Source organism: Brugia malayi, assembly GCF_000002995.4.
Source record: "Brugia malayi strain FR3 genome assembly, contig: Bm_v4_ChrX_scaffold_001, whole genome shotgun sequence".
In the NCBI taxonomy this organism is placed as follows: domain Eukaryota; kingdom Metazoa; phylum Nematoda; class Chromadorea; order Rhabditida; family Onchocercidae; genus Brugia; species Brugia malayi.
Genome location: NW_025062479.1, coordinates 2,507,612 through 2,535,048, shown reverse-complemented (window position 1 = coordinate 2,535,048; position 27,437 = coordinate 2,507,612). Strand labels below are relative to the sequence as shown.

General features: G+C 29.0%; 2 protein-coding genes across 2 annotated transcripts; one reads left to right on the top strand and one right to left on the bottom strand.

Moving 5' to 3' along the window:
• Positions 1–139: 139 nt before the first annotated feature.
• Positions 140–15,443, top strand: Bma-fln-1.1 (Filamin/ABP280 repeat family protein; the record flags this gene model as incomplete). Its single annotated transcript, XM_001894581.2, has 40 exons — positions 140–178; positions 319–432; positions 845–1,016; positions 1,109–1,347; positions 1,415–1,531; positions 1,622–1,918; positions 2,125–2,286; positions 2,600–2,771; positions 2,938–3,063; positions 3,443–3,582; positions 4,072–4,195; positions 4,331–4,434; positions 4,753–4,951; positions 5,478–5,650; positions 5,792–6,034; positions 6,113–6,209; positions 6,322–6,474; positions 6,550–6,731; positions 6,872–7,037; positions 7,132–7,417; positions 7,570–7,729; positions 7,835–8,027; positions 8,205–8,443; positions 10,520–10,717; positions 10,887–11,171; positions 11,253–11,411; positions 11,526–11,637; positions 11,796–11,902; positions 11,976–12,072; positions 12,146–12,298; positions 12,406–12,482; positions 12,593–12,809; positions 12,909–13,108; positions 13,341–13,439; positions 13,595–13,816; positions 13,917–14,159; positions 14,418–14,490; positions 14,651–14,739; positions 14,906–15,056; positions 15,259–15,443. The coding sequence occupies 40 exons, from the start codon at positions 140–142 to the stop codon at positions 15,441–15,443; spliced, it is 6,564 nt and encodes a 2,187-aa protein (XP_001894616.2).
• A 1,291-nt stretch (positions 15,444–16,734) lies between these two features.
• Bma-lntl-1.2 (Uncharacterized protein) lies at positions 16,735–21,378 on the bottom strand (the record flags this gene model as incomplete). The annotated part of the gene is made up of 5 exons (XM_043073335.1): positions 16,735–16,827; positions 17,400–17,559; positions 18,087–18,306; positions 18,653–18,854; positions 21,223–21,378. The coding sequence occupies 5 exons, from the start codon at positions 21,376–21,378 to the stop codon at positions 16,735–16,737; spliced, it is 831 nt and encodes a 276-aa protein (XP_042929269.1).
• Positions 21,379–27,437: the final 6,059 nt, after the last annotated feature.

Here is a 27,437-nt window from a genome sequence, read left to right as displayed (position 1 = left end):
AAAAATTTACACTGAGAATTGTTAAAGGGATTTAATTTTTTTTTTTATTAAAATTCTCTTATATTCATAGGACAGTTAATTAAATATTTACAGTTTTTGGTGTAATTGTTACTGACGGGTAGAATTAAGCCAACGGCAAATGTCGTTGAATACAATAACCCAAGATGAGCCTTTTGAGGTAAAAATTTCATAAATAAAAGTTATTACTGAGACTCTTTTTACACACTGAAGCAGTTATACATCATTTGAAATTGATTTTATCATACAGATTAATATGAAATTTTATTATTCGTACTGTTATAATTGATATAATTACAGATGGTTCTAGAAGATCGGCAACCAGATGCAGAGTGGAAAAAAATCCAGCAGAATACTTTCACACGATGGGTTAATCAGAAGTTGGAACCAATAAATGTTGAAGTCACTGATTTGGTATGTTATTTAAAGAAAGATAAAAAATTATGAGATTATAGGATGGTTTAATATTATCAGTGAAATTTAATACTACCAATTCTGTCAATTTCTGTTAATATATTTCATTATATTTGAAATTGATATATTTGACGGGAGATATGACTTTAGACAATGGAAATAATTGAATAACAAGCATCATGGACACTTCCAAAAATTCATCTATGCGATCATTTGCAATACTGTAGGCATTTTATTATGAGAACCGCATTGTACTGAATAGCCATATCATTTTGACATTTTGACAATAAATGAAATATAAAATGAACACTGGTAGTCTGGTAATAAGTTGATGAAGAGGAAAAGTTTTATTTCTAACAAATGAAAAGTTTTCTTGTCTATATAATTTATCAAATTGCTATCAGTGCTTCAGGAAACTGACTTTGAAGAAGGTTTAAAATTAATTCGTTTGGTGGAAGTATTATCAGGAAGATCTCTTGGTCGATACAGTAAAAAGGTCACTTTTCGCCATCAGAAGTTAGAAAATATATCGCTTGCGCTAAAATTCCTGGAAAATGAGGAACATATTAAAATTGTTAATATCGGTATATTTTTATATGTGATTTAATTTTGATAGATTTCTATTATTGAAAATATAATTAAAATTGTTGCAATTGTAGAAAACAGATATTTTCAGATAGTTCAGCAATAGCAGATCGCAATTTGAAGCTCATTTTGGGTCTAGTTTGGACACTTATTTTACATTATTCTATCTCAAAACAGGTCTGGGATGACCATACAGGCAGTACAACAAAAGGTGAAGATGTATCACCAAAAACAAAACTTATGACTTGGCTTAAGGGAAAATTACCAACTGGACTCCCTTTTACCAACTTCACATCCGATTGGAATGATGGAATTCTTCTTGGTGCTTTGGTAGGTGGCTTTTTCTACAAGATATTTTATTGCATCTTGAGAACATGTTTCAACAAATTTCCTCCAGGTTGATTCTTGTGCACCTGATTTGGGAGTAGATTGGCGCAATTGGTTACCATCGCAGGCTTTACATTCAACTCGTACAGCAATGAACCTTGCAAAGGATTACCTTAACATCGCTCCTGTTCGTTTTCGATTTCTTTGAAATACCAAATGATCGGTTTTCTTATCTCTTTTTATATGCTATGAAAGGATGTTGATTAAATTTTTTTAGCTAATTGCACCAGAAGAATTAATCAGTCCAGCTGTTGACGAGCGAAGTGTGATGACATATCTTTCACAATTTCCCGGAGCAAAATATACGCCACGAATGGGTCGATTTCATAATATTGATGTGATGCCAATTGTTGGAGTCAATACGAAATTTACTTTTTTAACCAGTAACGCATTTATGCTTCCAGAAGTAAACATTAAAGGGCCAGCGGAATCATTGGTACCCTACAACATGAGCCGACTTTCAGAAACCGTGTATAATTTCATTTATCAACCGGAAATTGCCGGTGAATATCAGGTTATTTCATTACTGTTAAATTCATAGTTTAATCAAATATTTTTTCTTGGCAAATTTTTGTGCATCCTGTTCATTTTTTTCAATAGTGTACTTTTTTTTTTTTTTTAATTTTGGATTATAAGAGTAAGCCATCTCAAAATTTAAAAAATCTGAAGTTATGCCATTTGTAGCTCATTTCAAATTTTCAAATGTGGGAATTTTTATAGATTATGGCAGTAGTTCGTGACGAGGTATCGGGTAACTTCGCTCAGTTGGCAAGTCCTAAAATAACAGCAGTTGAAGGAGCACATTTGTTATATGACAGAAACGTACAACATGGCATGCCAGTTAAATTCAGGGTAGAAAATGCAGGGAACGATCCGATTGAGGTATGAAATATCTTATTATAACTAGCCCTAGTTAATTAGCTTGCGCAAGTTAATTGTGCTTCCAACGATACTTTGATATTGCTTCTACATTTCTTAGTTTGTCTCCACTTAACTCAAAGTAGGAGAGAGAGGGAGAGAAATAAATTCATTATTAGAGGATGTTTTTTGCACTTTTTTAGAGAATATGTCCAGTATTTTGTTAAATTATATTTTGTTCGTATTTAATAATGATTCAGCATGAGTTACATAAGTAGTCATGAAAAAAGGTAGTTAAATAATGTGGGATTGTATGCAGATGTAAGAAGCATTACAGGTTTTGGTAGCCCCACCATACGATAAGGGATTTATGGTACCGGTGATACCTGATGGTAATACTTTCAAAGGTGAATTCATACCAAAACGAGAAGGTGTGTATGAATTGGACGTTTTCCAAAAAGGAGACCGCATTGCTGGTAGTCCCTTCTCACTCACAGTAATTCCACAAGGTAATTTAGTCATACATGCAAATATCTACCATTTTGTTATATTATTAAATATTCACTAGAAATGTTTTCTGGTTAGAAGTATTTTTATCTTTTCATTGTAGCTTCAGAGAAAAATAACCGTATTCAGTTCTAGATGGTCCAAATGAGATAATAGTTCTGTTTTTAGCACAAATTAACATTTGGGGTAGAGGTCTCGAACCACATGGTATTCAGAGTGGCGAAGAAGTAATCGTCTATGCAGATTACAGCGGTAGCTTATTGGGACCTCCACATATGCGAGTTCATCAACTGTGTAAGTATCATATAATTGATCTAAAACAGCCTTGGATATAGCTTAGGATAAATAAGGTCAAAGGTTTAGCTGATGATTCGTTTCTATACTCCTTTTTTGGCATTAAAATATATAGTGACGCAAAAATTCAGTGCACAGAGAGGTTGAATGTGGATTATCTGTTCGAAGCGATAAAATAGTTCTGACTGCATTTTGATGAGATCGGTTGCTGTTAATAGAGGACATGGTGCGAGTAAGAAGTTGGAAATTATCAATTAAATGTCAAAAGATATATCTTCAGAAAAGTTTGTTTAGAAAAATAAGGGATATGTTTGGTTAAATGATATCATTGGGGATCAGGTAAGTTTGCATTAATCTAAATATAAAATAAATTTTATAGCTGGAAAAGAAATATCGGTGAGTGAAACTATAGATGAAAATTTGCACCTAAAAATTTTTAAATATCGGCCACAGGATGTTGGTATTTACGAAGTTGATATACTTCTGGATGGGAAGCACATCGATGAAAGCCCGTATAAGGTTCATTTTGAGCAAGATATTTTAAGAAAATTATATATATATATATATAAAGAAGTGTCTTCACAAAAGTTTAATTTAGAAATAACAATTTAGCACAAGACTTAGAAAAGTGAAGGATATCTTGGGTTTAATTGTATCATTAGGGAACAGGTAAGTATATATATGAATTTAGTTCTGTATGAATTTCATGGAATAATTAGGGAAAAAGATACCGTATAAATGTACGATGCAATACGAGAAATGGAATAGCATCGCAATTTAGTTGTATTATATGGATGGTATCCCAATTTAAGGGTTAATTATGTATGTGTGGTGTATCACAATTAGGTATAGTACCAGTGGTTTTTTTTTTTTTGACTATTCCTATCATTTTTTAATTATGTTCTGATATAAAATTAGCTAGTTCTGGATTAAATCTGCATAGTTTTGTATTTTATTTCAGTTTGGTTTTGAAGGACTTTTAGGATGGATTTAAGTTTCTTGTTTAAGATAATGATATCACCGGTAAGTGATTCAAAAGTACGAGCATTTGGACCAGGGCTAGAAAGTGGTGTTGCAAATTTGCCAAGCATCTTCCTTATCGAAACAAACGGTGGTCGTTTTGAACAGATTGGTAGGTTTCCCGATAAATTCTCCATCTTGGTGGAATGTCTACTTCCAATTTTTTCCAAACCAATACTGTATCAATTGTTTACTCGAGAAGAAACTGATTTATAATGGTTGATATTTATGTTCTCGTCCGTTACAGATATTGCTGTTAGTGGGAGAACATTGACAGCAGAAAATGTTTCCAAGAAACCGGATATAGAATTGGTAGATAATAAGAATGGATCTGCTGTTGCTCGATTCACTGTTAATTTTCTTCCTTGTTCACTTTGGTCTTTATTTAGTCATATAATAACGAAGACAAAGTAAATTTGTAGTAAAATTGGTCATATTAACTGAACTCTTTAATTCCAAACGACGTGTTTATTTTCCCTTAATTTTTGATTAGCTACAATTATATTTGCAGTTGGCAAGTGTTATTCCTATCAGCTAGTAGCTAGCTTTTAATAAATGATTTAGATTTAAGCACTTCATTTTTTTTTTTTTTTTTTTTTTTTTTTTCATTGAATTAGTGAATTTAATAACCTCAAAACTTTATTTACTTAAAAAAGAAAAAACTTTCAGCCTGCTGTACCCGGCATTTATACAGTGAAGGTATGTTACGCTGGTGAGCATGTCAAAGGTTCACCATTTATCGTACAAGTGCAGCCAGCTAATAATAATCTTAAAATTGCTGACATGCGGTTATCTGGTATCAAATCAGACGTCACTGCTCTACAGGGCGAAGATTTAATATTCTGGATCGAAATGCCTGACACAAGAGGTATATTTGAGAGGAATTTAATCATACTTGTGATAGCTGGCTTGATTCTTAGAGGTTTTCTTTTTTTTTTTTTTTTTGTTTCATTTTTGCATGCATTTACCCTAATCTACCTAATTATTTTATTGTATTTAGTTTTTACACTTAATTACTACTGTTATAATAAAGCGTTCGAATTGAAGTTTGTAATGGTCCTCTACTTCGGATAAACTAGTATAGAGTATATCGGCTGCCAATAGTAATTAATTATAATGTGCAAGTGCAATTATAATATGGAAATGTAATCTATCTTTGGGTCGAAAATTTGAAACTGATAACATAAGTAAATTGAACTTAAATAATAAATTTGACACAGCGAGTTTTCTTCGAAAACTATAACTCGTTTGTATCCAATATGTAAATGTTATCGGTAAGCGATATACTGCACAACGAGTGTCTAATTCTAATTTAAATTTCACTTCTGTATAGTTTGTTGGTAATATTTATTGCATGAGCATACATGTGACGGTAAACACTTTCTTCTTTATAGTGCGTCTTAAACCATTAGTAAGAGCACTGGACGAAAAATATGAAGAAGTGCCAATACAGGTAGTGGAAACTAAATCTGGACAGTATGAATGTCGTTTTGTTCCACTAGCACTTGGTCGATACTATTTTCTTCTATCGGTTGGCGGTGTTGCAATACCAGGATCACCATTTGTGGTCTCTTTTTAATTGCATCTTTTTTAATTTCATATCAAAAAAGTTAATGTTTTCAAATCTTTTAGCTAAACAGTCCTTATTCCTTCAGTATTGCTAATAAGATTTTGCTGTAATTGGTTAGCTACTTATTATTATATGCAGGTAGTAGTTCGAGAAATAATTGATCCAAGCAAAATTCGAATTTATGGTATTGGTATTGGACCGAATATTCATGCAAATCGATTAGTAAGCTTTGTCATTGATCCACAAAAAGTTGGTACTGTCGAAAGATTTGACTCGAAATTGCATCATGAAAATGGAACACCGGTGAACGTGGCTTTGATCGATAATGGAGATGAAACACTTATAGCGAGTTATACCCCCCATGAAGCTGGTCTGCATAAGGTAATATTGTCCAAAAAGTTAAACCGCTTATTAGTATAATTTTAACAAACTTTAACCATTATTATAACTTTGTTTCAGTTGGCATTATATTATGACGATATGGAATTATTGAAAATGAACATCAATGTTAAACCAATTGATATTTCATCGATTGTGATAGATGGTCTAAATAATGGTTGGAAACTAAGCTCATGTTGAATTTCACTGATGTTTTCATTTATCTTACAAAGATTGCAAAAAATTTTTGATATCTTTTTTTATTTCATAAAGCATGCAGAATTTTGCAGAGACCGTTGTAATTGGACATCGAGAAGATATTGTTATTGATATTGGGGATTTAATGTCTATGAAAAATGGTGTCGAAGTTATTGTAGAAGAAGCTAATGGATCGAAATATATGGTTCCTCTTGAGAATGGTTATGATTCAACTATTTTCAAAGGTTATGTCTTACTTTTCCCATCGACAATTATAATTTCTGAATTTCACCTGATGGTTTATGATAGTTTGTTTCCAGGCTCCTGGATAGCCAAAAATGTTGGCAAAACAAAATTTTCTGTTTTCTTTGATGAATATTTGGTTTACGAATCGCAAATTATCGTTCGACGAAAACAAGATGCTACTAAGTGCCGAGTTACTGGTGATGGACTTAGGCGTGGAATAGTTGGTATACCGGCAAATTTTCAGGTGGATATGAAGGTGTGAAGTAGCATATGAATTTTCTTCTTTGCATTTGCAAACGTTTTTCCATTATGAAATTGAAGTTTAGTTAAAAGAAATAAAACCACAACAATATTTTAGCAGTAGTATTCTAACTGAATAAACAAAATTGGATTCAGGATGCTGGAGGAGACAGGATGAAAATGGCTATCAAGGGACCATCAGAATCAAAAACAAACATCATTGATCATTCCGATGGCTTATGCACTGTAGAATATACTGCACAAACACCTGGTCTATACGAAATAAGCATTTTTTTTGGTGATAATGAAGAAGAAATTCCCGGTCATTTTTTTTTTTTTTGCTTCATCTTTTCTATTATCATTCACTGTTTTTGATTTCAGTTGTATTCGCGAAGTAATTTACTGAACTATTGTAGGTTCACCCTTTATGGTATTAGTTGATTATGAATATGATCCGTCGAAAATCTTGATAACCGGATATAATAATGGACATGTACGAGCTGGTGTACCTACGTCATTCTTGATTGATGCTACACGTACCGCTATAGAACCTATCAGTGTACGATTTCCTATTGGCTTTCAGCAACCATTTATTGAAGAAATTGAATCTCGAATATATCGAGTAACATTTACGCCGAATGCCAGAGCAGGTGAAATATTGCCCTTGGAAGTCCTATACGGTGGTCAACTTCTCTATGGAAGGTAAATTATCCGACTTATTTATATTGATAATTTGTATTTTACACATTGATGATTTTTATCCTTTCCGATAACACTAATTCTTTATCGTACCATTGTCTTCCAAAGTTTTTTGCATGTCTGATAAAGATACAGTCAAGACTTGAATATCATAGGCCATGGGAATTTACTGTTGAGCAAGACGAACGAGAATTCATAGCGCTAAAGAATGATTCCGGCATTCTACCACATGAAGTACGTGCTTCTCTTCGATGTGAATTGTTAGTTGAAGGAAAGAAAGCTGAAAAAATTAGCAACATAAAGGCCGAAATAAAAGTAAGATTTTTTCTTTTTTTTTTTTAATGAGAATACAACTGCAACCATTGGTCACTGATACCATAGTTACCGAACTGAATATTTTAATTTTGAATTCATCTATAGGGTCCCGATAATAAGCCTCGAAAATCATCGCTCACTGAGACACCAAATAAAGGAATATATCTGTTGGGATTCGTCCCGGATATGGCTGGAACATACCTTATTACTATATATGGTGATGGGAAGCCGCTCCATTCAAAGCCATATGAGATCACTGCTGTTCCAATTGGTTCCGCAAACAAGTGCTATTTAGAATGTAAGTTTTTCACATATATTTATGAGCGTATTGTTATTAATTCTTTTTCGGTCGTTTTCTTAAAATAGTTCTTTTAACTACTTCTCTTTATTACGACCGATTAATTAGAAGATTTCAAAATTTCGATGTCAATCACATCTCATATTGTATTATCGTATCTATTCGATGTAATTTCAGTAAAACCGCTCGATAAATTTTGGATTATTGAAGAACCGAAAACATTCAAAGTAAATGCAAACTGTGCAGGCGAAGGTGCACTAAATATTGTCTCCGATAGAGATGATTTAAAAGTAAACGTTGTGAAACAAAATGATGGCTGTTATTTAGTAACATTTACTCCACATCATGGAGGACCGCATCAAATTACACTGTTGTACGGTGGTGTTGAAATACCTAATGGAACGTTCAGTTTTGAAGTTAGCAAATCTTATTTAATTCGGACAATTAAAGTAACTTAATCTAGGTCAGAATTATTACTTAGTTTAATTAGCTTTGATCATTTCTAGACGCAAGCTTAATATAGTGAATTAAAAATTTTAGTGTATGCGAAGAATGAAACCTATATTAGGATTAGGTAAGTTATGGTTTTGAAGACGAATGTTTCATCCTTTAAACACTTTGTTGTTTTGTGAAATGTTACTTTTACTACTATTTTCATCGACATTTTTTTTTGTTTTCACAGCATTTGCTGGAAAAGAGGAGTCGATTTATAGGGTAATATTGGTAAGACGTTATTATTGTTTCCACTTTGAAACAGCTGGTTTTTCTTCAGTGATTTATAGCGTTATTTTTTGCTACATTTCTAAACGCTAAGCTTATAGTGCTGAATCAAAATGCGAAGATGCTAGAGTTTTAGCTTAGATGAATTATTTAGCATTTTTTGCTGCTTTAGCAAAAAGAAGAAAAGTTTTTTTTTTCTATGAGAAATATTTCTCTACGCATTGTTTGGATAATTAAAAATTGTTACTGGCCGCTTTCTATCTTCTGGGTCTTCAGTACTATAAGAAAGAGAGAATGGCGGAAACTAGCAATAAGTTTTCTATTATTACTTATTAAGTAAATGTAGTATTCATTATCATTAATGTCGTACTTATTTGTGAATCATCAAATGATAATGAAAATTTCTATTTCAAAGATGCTCGCTCTTATTTTTTTTTTTTTTTTTTATTTTTTTGAACTTGCATGTTTTCTAGAATTTATTTTCCTTAGAGTCCAGTGAAGATATGACTAAATTAGCAATGAAATTTTACACTTGTATTACTTTTTACCATTTCAGTTTATTTATATATCACTTGATAATGTCATATATTCATAACTTTTTCTAATGAATGCATTAAATAGAGCTATAAAAAGCTGACATCTGTTTTGAAAAAATAATATTTTTATATTTAAAAAACAGCACTGTATTATATGAAATCGCCAGATGGTTCTAACAGAACTGTTTTAGTAGTTTATTTTCCATTCGAAATTAGATCAAATTGTATATATCGTTTATTGAATCGGTTAAAAGAAAAAGTTTATATTTTCAGGCTAATTTTCAACACTTACCATTTGCTAACATTTTATTCACTCTATTGCTTATGTTTTAGTAAACATCGGGAAAACAAATAAACTAAACTTTCTCTAAGACTATCAAAATGAAATTATTGGTAGCAAAGAAAATGATTTCATAAGATGAATGAAATTTTTTTTCTACGCAAAAATCTTATTGATTTCTCTCCTAAATCTTTTTATATCTTTTCCAGTTTATCGGTTATTCCAAGGAAATGTGATCTCTTCTCATCTTGTCTCATCTGCCTATTTAATTCTTTGCTTGTAAACAATCTAAACTAAAGTGAAGCAATATAAAACTAATCGTTCTTTCATTTTCCGTATTCTTCATGTGTTATAAATGTTTAGCAACATTAGACACATCTGTTCGTTTATTCTTTCCCTTGAATTGATAAATCGCATAATATGTGGAATATGCTTTTACATCGTTCATTGGACTTTATCTCAATTATCAATGAAACCTTTATTAGAATTTTTGAAATTTCTTTCTCTTTTTCCTATAGTTTCTAAAAACTTTAATGAATCAGGAAATTCCGTAACCATCTAATATTTTATTCCTTGAATCAGTCTCCATGAATTTGAAGTAAATAATTCTAAGTCATTTGTTTCAAAAGTTTGAATTGTAGTTTTCAATTTTAAAGATTCTAATAATAGTTAAAATTTCTTTACCGTAAAATATCATTTTTACAAATGTAAGAAACAAGATGCAAAATTCATTTATTTTTGCTTTTTTTGGGATGATGAAAAAAAAAATTCATGTTCGAGAATTAAAATAAAATATGTTATACAGATAACAACTGCTTCTTGAGAGCAGTTGTTGTTATTTGCAATATTATGTTGTAATGAGAAATCATTTAGCCATTATGAACCTTTCTTGTTTTTCATTTATTTCTTTTCTACAGCAAACTGCAATTAGGATCTAATATTCTCGTACTTTTCAGTGTGGACCAGCTGTTGCTAGCGAACCTGAAGTAGCATTATTAAAACGCGAAGCAGATCCGGAGCAGTGTTTTTACAACGTAGAGAAACATTTGATACCACATACTTTTCGTTTTTCAGTAACTCCAGATAGTCATTCTGACAAACTAAGTGCATCAGTAAGAATGCCGTCCGGTAAAAAAGATGTTGCGCATATCAAGGTAAATTTTTGAAAGGTTTTTAACGTAGATGTTAGGTTCCAACGAAAAAAAAAGTCTTAGACAATAGAACCCTATTCTATATTGCACTAAAAAATGTGTGGAGAAATCAGACATTAAGGTGGAAAGTTTTACTTTTAAGTAATAAGTTTATTTTCTCTTTGAATTGTAGGATAACGCTGACGGAACTATAACGGTGACATATCACCCAAAACAGTGCGGCAATCATCTTCTATCAGTGCAGCATGATGGAGTTAATATGTCTGGAAGTCCAATCTCTTTCTACGTTAGCAGTGCAAATGATGGATATGTGACTGTATATGGTCCTGGCTTAACACGTGCAGTGGTTGGTGAACCAGCACCATTTACAGTTTGCGCCAAGGGTTCACCAGCTAAAGAATTGGCAGTTGCTGTTGAAGGAGCTGCAAAAGCAACAATTAAATGTCATGATAATAAAGTAACATTTAAATTTACAGTCACAAATAAACTAATCATAAATTTTTTAAAAGTTATTTAATAGTTTCTTTCTCTTCTGCAGGATGGTACATGTTCTGTAGCATGGGTACCACCTGTACCTGGTGAATATAAGGTACATGTCAAACTTTCTGGAAATCCGGTGAAAGGTTCACCGTTCGTTGTCATTGTGGCTGGTGAGGGCCAGAAACGTGCCCATTTATCAGTTGGATCAACATCGGAGGTTTTTTTCTTTTAATTTTCTGCAATTATATGCTAAAATAATTTCGTTTCAAGTATTTCTTATCAAGGTGTTCCCAGCAAGATTTTCGTTGAAATTTATTACTATGAATTATAGGTTTCACTAAATGTTGCAACTACGGAAGTCAAAGGACTGTCAGCTTCAATAAAAAGTCCTAGTGGTATTGAAGAACCGTGTTTTATTCGTCAAATTGATTCTGCTAACATTGGTATTGATTCTGCCAACATTATTATCAGATCATTGCTTCTCAGTCATTCTGTATTTATTTTTCTTCCCCATATATTCTTTGTTTACTGGTAGTTTAACTACAATTATATATACCATTTCAAATTAAAATTATTTATAAATGGAATAATCTATTTTTAGGTGTTTCATTTACTCCTCGTGAAGAGGGTGAACATCTGGTTACTGTTAAAAAAAATGGTCAAATCATACCAAAATCACCTTTCCGAGTTAAAGTCGATAAAAATCAAGTAAGTCATTTTTTTTTTTTGTTTAATCATCTGTATCAATTTATTAGCTGTAAATGATATGAAAAGTACTTAGGTCGGGAATGCGTCGAAAGTTACTGTTAGCGGTAATGGAAAAGCGAACGCTATTTCTCAGCAGTACAACGATGTGATTGTAGATACGCGTAATGCAGGTCAATTAAAATTTTTTACGCGGCTGCATAAAACAAGATTAATTCATATTGGTAGTGCTCAATTTAATTCCAGGTTATGGTGGTCTGTCTGTATCTGTTGAAGGGCCATCAAAAGCTGAACTAAAATGTACTGAAGCAAAAGAAGGTTTAATTAATGTCGCCTACAAACCGACGGAACCAGGGATTTACATTTTATCCATAAAATTTGCAGATACACATGTAAAAGGTTGGTGGAAACAATTTCCATTGTGCTTCGATGTATTTTCCTTTTTAAAAAAAAAAAAAAAAAAAAGTTTTCCTCCAGCGAAATTGACAGAATTTTTATATTTGCAGATAGTCCATTTACCGTTAACTGTACTGGTAAGGGATTGGGATCTGTGAAGAAAAGAGCCACCAAAAAAGTGAATCAGGTAAATGTTTAAATTTTATGAAAGCGTTGAAAATCATAAATTGAATCAAGAATCTACGTGACAGGTTGATTTTGCTAATTTGAGAACAACTACTAGAAAACTATTTTAAGGCACCCATGATTCTGCCCAATCAGGATGCTTCCATATATTTGAAATTAGAAAATACATCTCCAATGGAAACAACAGCAAAAGTTATGAATCCTGATGGGAAAAGCTCTGATATAGAAGTGCGTGACACTGGTGATAGCCTTTACCAAATTATTTTCAAGCCTGAAATGGATGGTTCTCATGCAATTTCTGTCTTTAATAAAGGGCAGCATGTTTTAGGTAAACTATTACATTTATTTATTCACACATCTCAATTTCTCCTCTTCCAGAAATGGGAAAAAGCAAAAATCGTTTTTGAAAGTACCTTTTAATTTTCAGGAAGTCCATTTCAATTTACTGTTGGACATATAACAGAGGTAGGAGCACATAAAGTGCGTGCAGCAGGAGTTGGAATACTACGAGGAGAAACAAACATGAAGCAGTCATTTAATGTTTACAGCAGAGAAGCTGGACAAGGAGAACTTGAAGTGACAGTGGAAGGACCGTCGGAAGCCGAACTACAATTTCAAGACCATAAGGTAAGATATACATTGCATAGGTTTGGGCATTGCATAGGTCTTATTCTAGGTCATTTTTGTCTTCCATATTGTTTGATGAACTTACAAACAATTTCGACTGATGCAAAGTCTATATTAGCGATAGCTAATGTAGTTTCATTGCAATACTTTTTTTCGTGAGAGAAGCTATCACAGTAGACGGATGGGTAACAAACGGAATCCATGTGGCATGTTCATAACGCTATTTTTTCAGGATGGAAATTGCCATTTTAATTACAAAGTTAGCAAACCTGGAGAGTACTTGATAAGTATTAAATTTAACAACCAACACATAACGGATTCACCATTTAAAGTTAGTAATTCCATGATATTCTTCTAGTTTTGGAAGTAATTGATTTATGTGATAATTGTGGATGTTGATATTCTTCATACACATCCTTAGGTATTTCTTGCGTGTTCCACGTTTATTTCTGTTAAATTTTTGAGTATCGGTTCTTTCATTTAAAGGTGTTCGTGGCTCCCGCAACGGGAGAAGCTCGCCGGCTTGAGTTAGCGTCATTCCCAGATTCTGGATTGCCTGGTAAAGCATGCACCTTCACGGTACTTACGCATCGTGCAGCAGGTCATCTTGAAGCGAAAGTTCATACACCGAGTAATAAGATTGAAACAATTGATATTGTTCCTATTGATGAAGGCGAATCGTACGCTTTACGATTCATCCCTACAGAGGTATTTGTTTTCTTTTCCATTTTATGACTTCTGATTGCTAACGTTTTAATGGTTTGTCGACTTTGGTAATTGTTCGTTCGACATATATATTGTTTTTTAGACAGGGAGTTATTATATTGATGTGACACTTGATGGCGCACCAATGCGTGATTCACCCTTCCGTTTACGTGTCGGTGCGAATGAGGACAGTGATCCAACTGCAGTAACAGTAAGTGGTGATGGTATACATGGTGGAGAAACTGGCCATAAGTGCGAATTCATCATTAATACTTGTAATGCTGGGAGCGGAGTTCTGCTGGTTCAGATTGATGGTCCATCGAAGGTTACTTTGGACGCGTATGAGGTTAGTTCGTTTCCCAACATCTATTGTTTTATTTCGTCCAAAAGTATCATCAGTTAAAGGTTGGATGAATTATTGACTTACATCTTTAGTATTACACTGGAATCCAATATATGACTGTATCCAGCGTATATATAAAGTTTGCTCTTAATTAAATTAATCGGACAATTCTATTGTTTTGCATTTATCGTTATTATTGTATGATTACTTTTTTTTTCTCTCTGTGTGAGTTGATACCAATTAAATATTACATAATTATAGCTGGAAATGGGTTATAAAGTACGATACATGGCTTTGGCACCTGGAGCGTATTTTGTAGATATCAAATATGCAGGTATTTTAACTAAAAGAAAATAATCAATTTAGGATAAGGTATGAAGAATGGTATTTATGATGGATATTTCTGAACAAGAAATTTCCCTTCCATTTAATGTGAATGTCATGACCTTGCCCTTCATTTCATTAAGTTCGTCAAGTTCTTTATCCTTTTTCAGGTGTTCATATCCCTTGTTCACCGTTCAAGGTAGTTATGACTGGTAAAGAACTTGGTGGTGGTGGTGAGCCGGACACTTCGCTTATTAAGGTTCTCTAATTATGCATTATTTGATGGTCTTTTTTTTTTTTTTTTAATGGAATGTAGAAAATGAGGGAAAGGAAATAGGCATTGATATTATTGTTAGACTGTTTATGGGTTTGGATGGGTTTGTTTTCCAGTTCACCAGTAATGTTTAATTAAAACTTCCTTTCAGATTGATGCACTGGCAAAGACAAGCAAAGGGACTGTTGCACAGGTTCCAGTATTGAAAGGTGATGCAAGCAAAGTTACTGTTAAAGGGGGTGGTTTGAACAAATTTTTCCCAGGTCGACCAGCTGTTTTCAACATTGATACTGCTCTTGCGGGTTAGTCCTTTATCTTTTATGATTTCATTTATTATATATGATACAAAGTTTATTTCTCATTTTCTCCTTTTTTCTTAGATATGAGGAAAAAAGTGACACAAAAGTCTGATAAATAATTATTTCTTTCAAAAGAAAAGGAAATTGTGATCACTACGATGGATTAATAGTTCCGTAAAAGAAAAATTTATTAACTATTATTAAGGTGAAAATCTTCTGTTCGTTGGTATTCTTACATCAAAAGGACCATGTGAAGAGGTTACAGTCCGACATCTAGGCGGTGGTCGATATGTGGTTACTTATCGTATTCAGGAAAGGGTCAAAGGATTCATTTTTGTCAAATATGGCGAAACTAATGTGCCAGGCTCGCCATTTGCGGTTTCATTCTAAAAATAATCATTTTTGACTAAATTTTTTGCGCTTTCTTGTATCCATATTGGGTTCCTTTGCCACTTTTTTTTCCTCCAACAAATTTTATTAGCTTTGTTTCCTGTGCTATAAGTCTATATATGTTTGTGTATGTATGTATGTGTGTACGTGTCTGTCTCTCCTTTGTTAAGTAACATACCTTATCTTTTGTTAAATTTTTATTTAAAAAAAAAAAAAAAAAAAAAACCTTTTCTCATAAATAAAACGTATCTCAGAAATATGTCAAAAGCTTTAAAAAGGAGATTAGCACTACCACTGTCTCCGATATCGATCATTGCTTTATATGTCTTTTCTTTTTCTTCTTAAAATCTGTATATTATCTTGTGGTTTGGAGAGTGAATTTTATTTTAACTTGTTGCTCTGTGAATTATTTCTACATCAGTGCTTATGTTATTCCGGATTCATCTTTCAGTTTAACGTTACATTCATCTATAAACGTTTTGTATTCAAATATTTTGCTGAATAGTTGCATTGCCTAAACACTTCGAATTTATTTATTAATAATTCGATAACATTCCGTCATTTAGCTTGATCGTTAGGTAAGCAGTGCTTTAAAAAAAAAAAAAAAAAACATTGGGGATAGTTAATTTGGTACTTCATTGGTCAAAAATATATTTTGTTAAAAGAGTAATATTTTGTATGAATTTATATGTTTGTTACAGGAATCATGCGTAATTAAATGATGGATTACGGCTAAGTGTAGTGTGAAGGAATTTGCTTAATAGTATATTTTTCATGATAAGCTGTTGTTATATATCAATTTAATAAGTACCATTCTCACCTCGGATTATTATTATGTATTACTATCTTGAGTAGTTATTGACTAAGATATCTGGTAGATTTTTAGTAAGATAGCTTAACAAGTAATTATACCGTAATATTTGGATGCAATGGTCGAATGATGCTTCATTGTTTTCAATGTGAGAAAATGATGATGGAATAATTCGATGAAGATATATCATGAAGCTTGAGTTATTGGAATTGCAATAGAAGGTATGGATTTAATATAAAGATAGTGAACTAACAGTTCGTTTATTTGCATGTTTTAGGTTAAGCAATGGTGTGGCACTAATTCTGTGCAGGATTTATACGGGATATTTCATTTACAATAATTCCTTTTATAGTACTATAAATGTTTAGTAATACTGAAATACTGGTAATGATTTATCTACAAAACAATGCAAAAAATAACACAATGTAAGCATAAACAGTAAGTTGTTAAAATGTTTAATTTACGTGAATAGGAAATCAATCAGTATTTACGTATAGGATGTTCCGTTATTTTGACTTTTTGCTCTATACCATATTTAAATTTGCACGTTCCTTTCGTCGTATATAAAACAACCTATAATTAATAGCTGTGAAAGCATTGTAGATATGTCAAAATAATCCGCTTTAAACATGCGTTATGCTCGACAGTATTGAACAATATTTCTACTATAAACTAACATTTGAACAAAATTCTTTTTTCAATATATATCAAAAAATTGGATAAAATTCCAACTTTATTTGTTAGATTAATGGTTGGGTTGTTTTATTGTTTATGATTTATGCATGGTTTGGATGAAGTAAAATAGGGAATGAATGAAAATGATTGATGGTACTTGAAAAGGGTTGGATTGCTAATGAGCTTCAGACAATGCATAATCATTGGCAATGAATCAGTAATGAAGTGTAACTCAACATCTAAAGCTTATTTTGAAGAGTAGAGCTCATGTGATAAATGCTGCAATAAAAGATGAAATTATGGTGATAAACGCAAAGGTAGAAGTACTTTATCAACTTATCATTACAGAATTTTAGAAGAATTTTTGCCGGGTTTTGGAAATATTTTTCTTGTCAAATTTTGTAATTTTTGCATAAATAAAATTTAATATAGACGTGAAAAGAATGGAGTTAATTGTAAATTTAACTCACATCATTTTGTATTGTGAAGCCCAATGAAGAATAATTTGTTATATTACGTATGATATCGGCAATTTTACCCTCAATTATTGTTATCAAACTATTATTGTCCTTTATATTTGTCACTGTAACAATAATTCTGCCTGACATACGACTTTCGATTGAAAATTTCCTGCAAAAGGAAAAAAAAAAGGATTATCGTTTAGCTTGCCATAGTTTAAATAAAAGCGATTAAATTACTATTAATTATTTAGGCTATTGTTATCATTCCAAAATAAAATTGTTACTGTTTCCATCAATCAGTTACATCGTTTCAGGATCCGATTTAAATTTATATACTATTCATAACATTTTTTTGAACATTTATCGTAAATAAATTTTAAGGAAATAATTGAATTCCGTTTGATTCGTTTGTTATTTCACACAAAAAGGAGGAATTCTGACTTGTATAACAAATAAAACATATGTAAAATGATTGGAATTTAGCAGAATACAATTGAAAATATTAATATAACTCCATATCGTATTTCATTTCCATGTAAAATAAGCAATAACAAATTAAATTATTTCATTTAATCTATCTTAACAAGTGAAATTTTTGTTAGTGTTTAAGCGATAAATACATCAGAGAAAACCAAATGTAATTAATTCAAGAATAATCATAGAATTAAGACAAAAATTAGAGAATAAAAGACAAGCCTAGTTTGATGATCTTCCAAAATGATTAGTTCAGCGGTTGTTTCACAGAATGGTGGTACTCGAATGGTACTATCAACACCCCATGTGAGTTCTTCCTCAATTGTATTCTCACCAATATTTATCACCGTTAATTCACTATTAAATCCAGCATTTGCTTCTACTACTTCACCTGGTGTTTTTAATTTCAATGACATTTCAATTCCACGACATACACCTTTCTCTATAAAATAAATTTTTTCGTTTCATTTCTGCAATATTTTAATAATAATTTAAAAAAGAAGTATATAATTTAGAAATTACAATTATACTTTTTATTTTTTTTTTTCATCTTTCCTAAAAAAAGAAAAAGAAATCGTATGTTAGTGAAAAAAATAATAGTGTTATTCAACTCAATGTATTTATTTATTTATTAAACTGAATGTAAATTTTCATTGCTATAACAAAAATTTAAAAAATTTTTTTTCAAATATTTTTTAGTATAATCATTTGTTATAATCGATATATACTTATTTATTAATTTATTATTCTAATATTTTTTGATTAAAAAAAAAAATCAAATATATTACCAATAATTACTGTTGCTGCACTACGTGTTGAACGTTCTGTTTTAAAAGAATATTCTTGTTCACGTTCAGTTGTATTGGTAAACGTTGATTTAAATAAGCACTGCTCATCTTTTGTCTCATGAACATTTTTTGCATTTGTACTACCAATTGTATATGTTGGCTCCAATGATTCATTGAACAAATGGGACCAATTGATATTATACTGTAATTTTATTTAAAATAAAAAAAAAAAAAAAAGAATTACACACAAACACATAAATTTTTTATTAAAATAATACTCTTTTTTTCATTCATTTTATAATTTTTTTTTTTTTTAAAGACGGAAAGATTTTTAAAACAACTTTGATTTTTAAAGTTTTCGCTTTTTTTTTTTCATTTATATTTCTAATATTATTTTATTGAACATTTTGAAAGAATTTAGAAGCAAAAAAAAAAAATTAGAAAGGAAAATTACTTTGTCTAAAAAAACATAGCATCTTGCTATAATTATTACTTCATATTATCTCAAATTGTGCAAAAATTGAACTTTAATAATTTTAAAAATTAATATGAAAGTGTTATATAAATCGTTTTAAACCAAATAAAAATGATAAATTTGAATTGTTTTTTGTGACATTTTTTTCATCCTTTTTCACAAACCCAAAATTTCTATGGTGTGTTTTAATTTCTGATCAATTTTCAATTTCATTGTTTTGCTTTGACTTGTATGCATGAATTTGTTAAATTGGAATTCCAATTTCTAGTTTCGGCATGGCAAACTGTGAGTTATGTAACCTTTTAACCATTTAATTGATGTATATTGGCAATCATATATTTTCGAATTTTTTGTTAAACTTAAAAGAAGAAGAAAGCGTTAAGTGAACTATAATTTAATAATATGATCATTTAGGAATTATTTATTAGCCATTTTTCATATTCTTTTAATTCTACCTTGAAATTATGCTTAATTATAAACATATCAAATGTTAAACTTTTCGGATATTGAAAATAATGAAAAGTCCAAGTGATAGAATCATTTATCGTCCGAATGAATTGAAATAATTTAAAAATTTTTCAATTTTTTCCTTACTTTAACTGCAACAGCTAATCATTGAAAACACGGTTGAATTATATATACGTATGTATATAAATATCTAAATAGCCAACTGGATGGGAAATCTCTGTTACAATTATAATTAAACCGATCTCATTCATTTATTTATCCTCTCCCTCACTCTCTCTTTCTTTCTCTGTCCCTCCCTCTCTTGTCTTTTTACTTTTATGCCAATCCTCTAATCGTTAATTATTGTTGAAGCTATCTGGTGATAATACTATGTGAAAGAAGAATGTTTTGCATGGAAATCGTTAATAAAGGCAAGATAATTCAATGGACGAATTGAATCATCAATGAAATTTATAGCAACTAAATAATTTTGGAATCATTTGATGGTGACAAGTTTACTTTCTATACTTTTCAAATAATAATGCTAAATTTCATTTTTCTTTCATCATTTAATTGCGCTATCCTAACTTATCTTTTTTTTTTTTTTTTTTTTTTTGTTAAAAATTGTAAGTAAAAGAAAAAAAAAATGGAAATGATATAACAAAAAACCTAAGAAGACATGAAAAGATTGAAAATCATTAATTAATTATTAATTAAATTAATCATTCAAAATAATTGAAAAATGTAATAATGTATGGATATATACATTTCATAAGCAATTATCTTCATCTTCACCTCCGATATTATCTCTTTTCTGGATGTGATAAATTGAGATAAATAATATTCGATTATTCAATGGAAGCTTTAAAAGCATGATATTGACTAAGATGTATTTACGTACATATATAATACGAATCAAAATTTTCTTCCTATTTCCTAAAAAACCTACTTCTATTTTAAATTTTATAACAAACATTCCTCTTTCATTTCATTTCACAAAATTTTCGATAATTTTTTTCATTTCTTTTTTTTTGTAAAATTTTATACGAAAATTATTGAAATTAGTTATTATTTTTAAGCTATTGTTAATACAATTTTATTTGTTCTATCACTGATATGTTTAGAGAATAATGAAATTCATATTACTCCTAATTATACCAAAACTTATTCCTATGTAAATAAAAAAAGTGTACCTTAGTGAAAGCTACTAAAAAAAAAATTGTTTAATTCAAATTTACTAAAAAAAGTTAAGAAATTGCTGAAAATTAACAAGATACATTAGAAAATGTTTTATTTTGTAACATAAAAATCAAATTGATGCATTTGTTAGTAAAGATAAGAAGAGGAAACATGAAATATACTTTGATTATACTCGAACCATAAAATAAACAAACTTTGATTAATGATCTAATTGTTTTATGTAGCTTTAACTTTCATTTAGCACTTTAAATTTCGAAATAATCAAAAATATTCATTTTAGGCAAAAATTTTAAATCATAAATTTTTCCAAATGAAGCTGAAATCTGAAAATGTTCAAAAGTATATATACTCAAAGATTTAAATATAATTTTAAAGCTTTAAATTTAATTTTTATAACAAATAAATAATTTTTCGTGGTAAATAAAAACGTCTGGGTATAATGATGTACCTGAAGAAATTTTTTGTTGATTTTAGCTTCTGTCTTAGTTTTGGTAACATCAAAAATTTGTTTGGCCCAATTTAATATGATAATTTCAAGGTCGATCAATTCTTTGAAACTAGTATCAGCTAAACTTGTTGTATTCAACGGATCTGTTGTTGACATTACATTAGATGCTAATGGATCCTTTTCATTTCTATCTGATCTGCCTGAAAAACTAAAAGTTTCACTATGAAGCAATTTTCTTCTTCACTTTCATTAAAACAATTTTAGATGATTGATATTTTTGATCAATTAGTTTTATAAATTTAATGATTGGATGAGAAATTTTTGTTCTGTGAATAAATTTCAAAATGTGAATTATTTAACACTTCAAAAAAAAGGTGAAAAATTAACATTTTGGTGCTATGTGATATTATCTATTATTATCATAATTTTCACTAAGTTATGCAATAATTTAAAATATACTTTATTATAGCTATTAAATAGCACATATAAACCTATCAATTATTTCATTGTAATTATCTAATTAACCTGTAAATTGTTAATTTAAGTAAAAAAAAACTAAAAGGAACAGAGAAAAAAAAAGAATTAATTTAATGAAATATAACTGCTTAAATGTATGGTGTAGGAATTATATTAGATAAATTTTTAATAATTAAATTATTATCGTTGCTAGAAAATTATTTGATAAGAAGATAGATTATTTAGTAAAATTAAACATTTTTCATGCAAAATAATTTAATAAAGTTAATAAGTGAGAGAAAGAAAAGGGAAAAAAATGAAAAGAAAGAATGCATTATGGACGACTACGGTATTTGCTTATATTGCAGACGAAGGGTGATCGATCGGAGCATGCCATTCGCTTTAAATAAACTTTAGCTTATCGATGGATGAATGATTGTCATGAAATTTTAGCATGCATCTCTGCTGCTTTACATTCCTCATTTTTAGCTTTTTCTCATTTAAAGTAAATTTTTTTTTTAAAAAAAAAGTGGACAAAAATTAAGAGAAAGGGAAGAATGTAATTTGACAAAAAAGCTAGAAAGCGAGAAAAATTGATGTATGAGATGTAAAATAGAAAATGGATAAATTCTTGAAAATGAAAAAAAGAAGGCAAGGGAGAGGAAGGGTGAAGGAGAGAGAGAGAGAGAGAGAGAAAATAAAAAAAGAAATTACTTTTTCGCATTGTAATGTTGAGTAGTAATATAACTCCTGTTATTTCTTATTGTATTAAATAATCAAATCTTAAAAAGACTGTAATCAATTACTACAATATGTATAATTAAGAACTAATCTAAGATATCCAATCTGTCTGTTTATTAATAAATTATTATTTTACGAAATTAGTTATATAAATTAGTTATAATGTGTTAAAATATCAAACTATGGATATCATAGATAAAAACTAGGAATAAATTAGATGCTCACAATTTTAATAAAGATGAGAATAATAATAATAATAATAATAATGAAAAAAAATTTTTCAACATTATAGAATATCTTATTGTTTGTCGTTTGTATTAAAGTTTTTTCTATCAGCTTTTATTTTTCTTTCTCCTATAAAAAGTACTATTCAAACTTTTTAAGCAAATATTCCTTAATTTAATACAAAACATTTATAATTTAACATTTTACTAGCATCACACATTATTTCCTCTTTTTTGTTTTCTTTTCTTCTTTTTGTGTTCTTCTTCTTGAGATTTACTAGTTAGAGATGTTGAAAAAAATTGATGAAATTAATTTTAAATAATCTCCAACTTCAAAAATTACGGCTATACCATTTGGTATTTTATAAAAAAAATCTCAATTCATTTCTTGCTTGCATTCAACATTCAACAAAACGAAAAGCATAATATAATATATAATGATAAGCATTGAATCACTGATTTATTCATGGTATAACAATTGAAAAATATTTATATGTAAAATTAAAATTTTCATATTTCATTGAATTATTATTATTATTACAGTGATTAGTTGTGTAATAATTCATATATGAGCTACAAGTTCATTACAAGTTATTTCTAAATTTTTGGTAAAGTTCTTAAAAAATTTTTTAAATTAGGAAATGTTTTAATGCAGTTTCAAGCAATCAGAATTACTCACTTATCTTATTTATCTTTTTGTTTCTCTCTTGTTTCTTGGTTTTATTTACTTATTTATACACTTTATAACTTCTTTATGAATTTTTTTTTTTAAAAAAAAAGAAAAAGTTATAGAAAAAAAAAATTAACGTTTGTACATTATTTCAAAAATCATTTCTGTTGCAATACTTACTGAATAAGTTAAATACGCAATGATCATATTCATATGTTATGAGCAACTGTAAGCTTTTTTTAATTTCAAATAATATTTAACAATCTTCAATAAAATTTTTTTACTTGATGATGAACATTCATACATCTATAAATACTTAATTATCATAGTTCGGATATGATAATATTCAATAAGAATTTAATTTAAATAATTTAATAATTTAAATTGGAAATTTTTGTATTTGTGTGTATATGTATGACAAAGAGAAAAAGAAAAAGAGAGAGGGAAAGAAAAAGAAACAAATAACAGAAGGAAAATTTACCGCAAAATAATTCTTTCAAAATTTGAGTCGTCGTTTTGATGATTTATTCCTTTTGTACAATTGAAGTATGATCTATTAAACGGTGAGAAAATATTCCGCTTGATTTAGTCGAGAAAAGCTTAGCTTACTTGAAATAATAGTATTACAAGTGAGTAAGCAATTGAAAAATTCCTTTCTTTACCAAATTTTATCAGTAATATTATCAGAAAGAATGAAATTTAGCCTTCAAATAACTAAACAACTCAAAATTATTCTTTCATTCAACGAAAAGCAAACACGAAATTAGCTGTTTCCCTTTCTCCTCTTTAAAATGCCTTAAAATTCTCTTATATATTGTGAGAGAGAAATACACACCCTTTTAACCATATATCCATTCATCTATCTATCCATCTATCTATCCATCTATCTATCTATCTATCTATCTATCTATCTATCTATCCATATTCATCCATTTATTGCTTTTTCTCCTACATCGAAAACAGGCAAATGTTTTCAAGCAGGAAAATTTATCACCACGCCCAAAGCCTACCTACAGCATCTAGCCAATCAAATTGAATGAATAATGCTTCTAAAACAGCTTTTTTTTTTTTTTTTTGAAATAACTGAACTCATTAGTAGTTAGTTAGGTTAAGATAACAAAGCTTTCATCTTTACAATTATCGGGCATTTTTAATTTTATACTAATAATGCTTATTTTCAACTGAAAATTTCTTTTTAAAACTTTCTTTTTGTTTTATATATAATATTTAATATATTAATAAATTCTAACTTTCATACTTTAGTGAATTGTAAAAATTTTACAACTTAATTAAATGTTATTGTGACTTCTTTTATTTGTATTTTTTTTTCTTCTCAGTACTATTTTAAGCCAATTTCTGCATCTGCTTCTAGTTAGTCTCAAGATCAATGTCAAACTCGGTTTTCAGTGATATAACAAACAGATTTTGAGTAGAGAAATTCAGAATTTCATTTTAATAAATGACCTGTAATCATTATGATTAAGTCTTGCGATAAATTTGCAGAAGCGATATCTTAGATTTTATTGCTTATAAACATTCGTATTGGCAGATTATGTTTGAGAATTTATTTTATTATTTTCCAGTTCAAAATTATTATTCGATTTATTTCCCAATATATTCTTATTCCTTAATGTAACCTGTTTGTAATTTTAATGCAATAGTAGTGATCACGCAAAATGGATAAGACATATTTTAAAGTTCTAAACTGCTAAATTAAACTATGATAATTGCAAGTAAGATTAATGAAGCTGATATATTCTAGTCCTAAAAGTTAATCTAAACTGGGCTTGTGACTTTTGTTATTTTTGGATCGAAAGAATTGTCAGTTTGAGATATCGTCTAGCACTTTAGTTACTTAAAATAATAATAATAATTGCAAAAAAATCAATTATTTTTTAGTTTGAACCACTTACTCATTTTTCCTCACCATATATAGCACTCAGCTGTGTTAATTACTATGCAAACTGAAATTATAGTTTAATCTATATAAAACAAGCAATCCATTTCAATCTCACTCTATTTTTTTTCTCCTCTTTCCTCTCTCCTTCTCTCTATCGATTTTCTGCATAAAATTTACAGAATTACTTCAAGAAAAAAATATGATAAAATTTTTGGTATTGTAGTAATAAAAAATCTTCAGACATTCAGATGTGAAAATTAAAATTTGCAATAGTAATTCATCAAACGATAAAAGGTTAAAAATCAGTTGTGGTGAACAGTAATTGTGATTGTGACAATAAAATTGCTAATCTAAGCGGCATATTTCTTTGATATATTAAATGATGAAAATTTTCTTAGTAATAATGATAAAATAATAAACAATTACAGTAATATCATATCATTGCAGTAGCAATAATCTTTTTATATTCAGAAACAAATGACAATAGGACTGATAGTATTCTTTGATAACATTATCGCAAAACTTTTTCGTTGTAATCATTTTTTTGTCATTACTGCAAAAAATTGAACAACTGCACCTATTGACAAATTTGATATCAAATTAATCAAGTTAATTAATTTAATGAAAATGTGAGCATTAAGTGGAGGTAATATAATTTGTATGATTGCTAGGAATGATTTCAGATGATGTACAAAAAATGAAAAAAACTTAAAATGATTGATATAATTTTGAAATAATTATTTATTTCAATAAAAAATCTTTAATTAATATGGTTCTTTATTTATATCAAATATCAATAAATAATTTTTGATTTTCATCATAACAATGAATTATATATTTAATCTTCCCAATTTTTAGTATATTAAAATATGTTATTATTGAATTTTATTATTTTTATATGTAATTATTATAATTATGTAAAAGATTAATAAATTAATCACTTTTCCAATATCAGCAAAATGATAAACTAAATATTTATTTCTATAATAATAGAGCAGAAATAAAATAAATGTAACCTATATGGATGGATGAATGAAAATTTGATCATCAAGGCAGAAAATTGTTGCTTTAAAGCAAGCGTTAATTAATAAATGCATTCAATTTGGCTAGAGCAATAGTGACAATTCACACTAAGGCATTGAAAATTCTAAAATTATGCTTACATTCAAAATGTAATCAATCATTTCAGTTGGCTGTAATTGAATTTACTACTTTCAGTTATCATTTCTTTGGATTTTGAATTCATTTATAGCTAATTGACCTTGTATCATTTCATTTATATCATGTATTATGATATCATTTCATCGTGTTGAAATTGAATATATTTGAATATTTGATAAATACTTGCCAAATATAGTTCAAATTAAAAATAAAATCAAAGTAAGGATGATAATATTCATATTATAATATATAAATTACTAAATTGAAATAAAAGTGATTAAATCATTTAGTTACTAAGAAAAAAAAAGACATAAATAAGAAATGAGAAATTCTGAATAGAAAGGGAAAAACCAAACTGTATATTTCTGAAGGAATTTTTTTTTTTTGGAATTTAAATTAATTCTTTTTCTTAATACTTATTTGTTGTGAGATAAATAATAAGGGAAGCCTTAAATATATTATTAAATGTGCGTATCATGCTCAGCTATGATATATATATATATATATGATTTATGATTTGTTAATTATACTAGAAAAAGAGAAAATGATAATTTACGACTAATTAATATCATACATCCCACGATTCATAAATTTCACCAATTTTTTTACGATTATTAGAACAATTGAAAATGTCAAACTTTATATACCTAAATTCTATTCATATTTGTACAAAAGTTTTTTTTTTTTTTTGTTTCAATTTAATGTATTTAATATTTCATCGAATGAAAGTGAAAATTCAGGAAACAAAAATAAGATTTGATTAAGAGTAAAAGTTAGCAAGATTTAATTAATTTTTAGTACTACCTAAATATTCTTACCACTCACATTTAACATTTTTCAACTTATATATCATTACTGATGACAAATTTTAGCTTATGAAACTGAAACTCGAAATTAAATGTATGGATGATGTCCAGTTGTGAGAATGATAAAATGCTTTTTTCTTAACATTTGAAAATAAGATATTCTGTACAATTGAATGGATACATACATACATTAAATGGAGGTATAGGACCAAAGAAAAAATATTTAATTTCAATAGGTAAGCAGTAATAGTATGAAT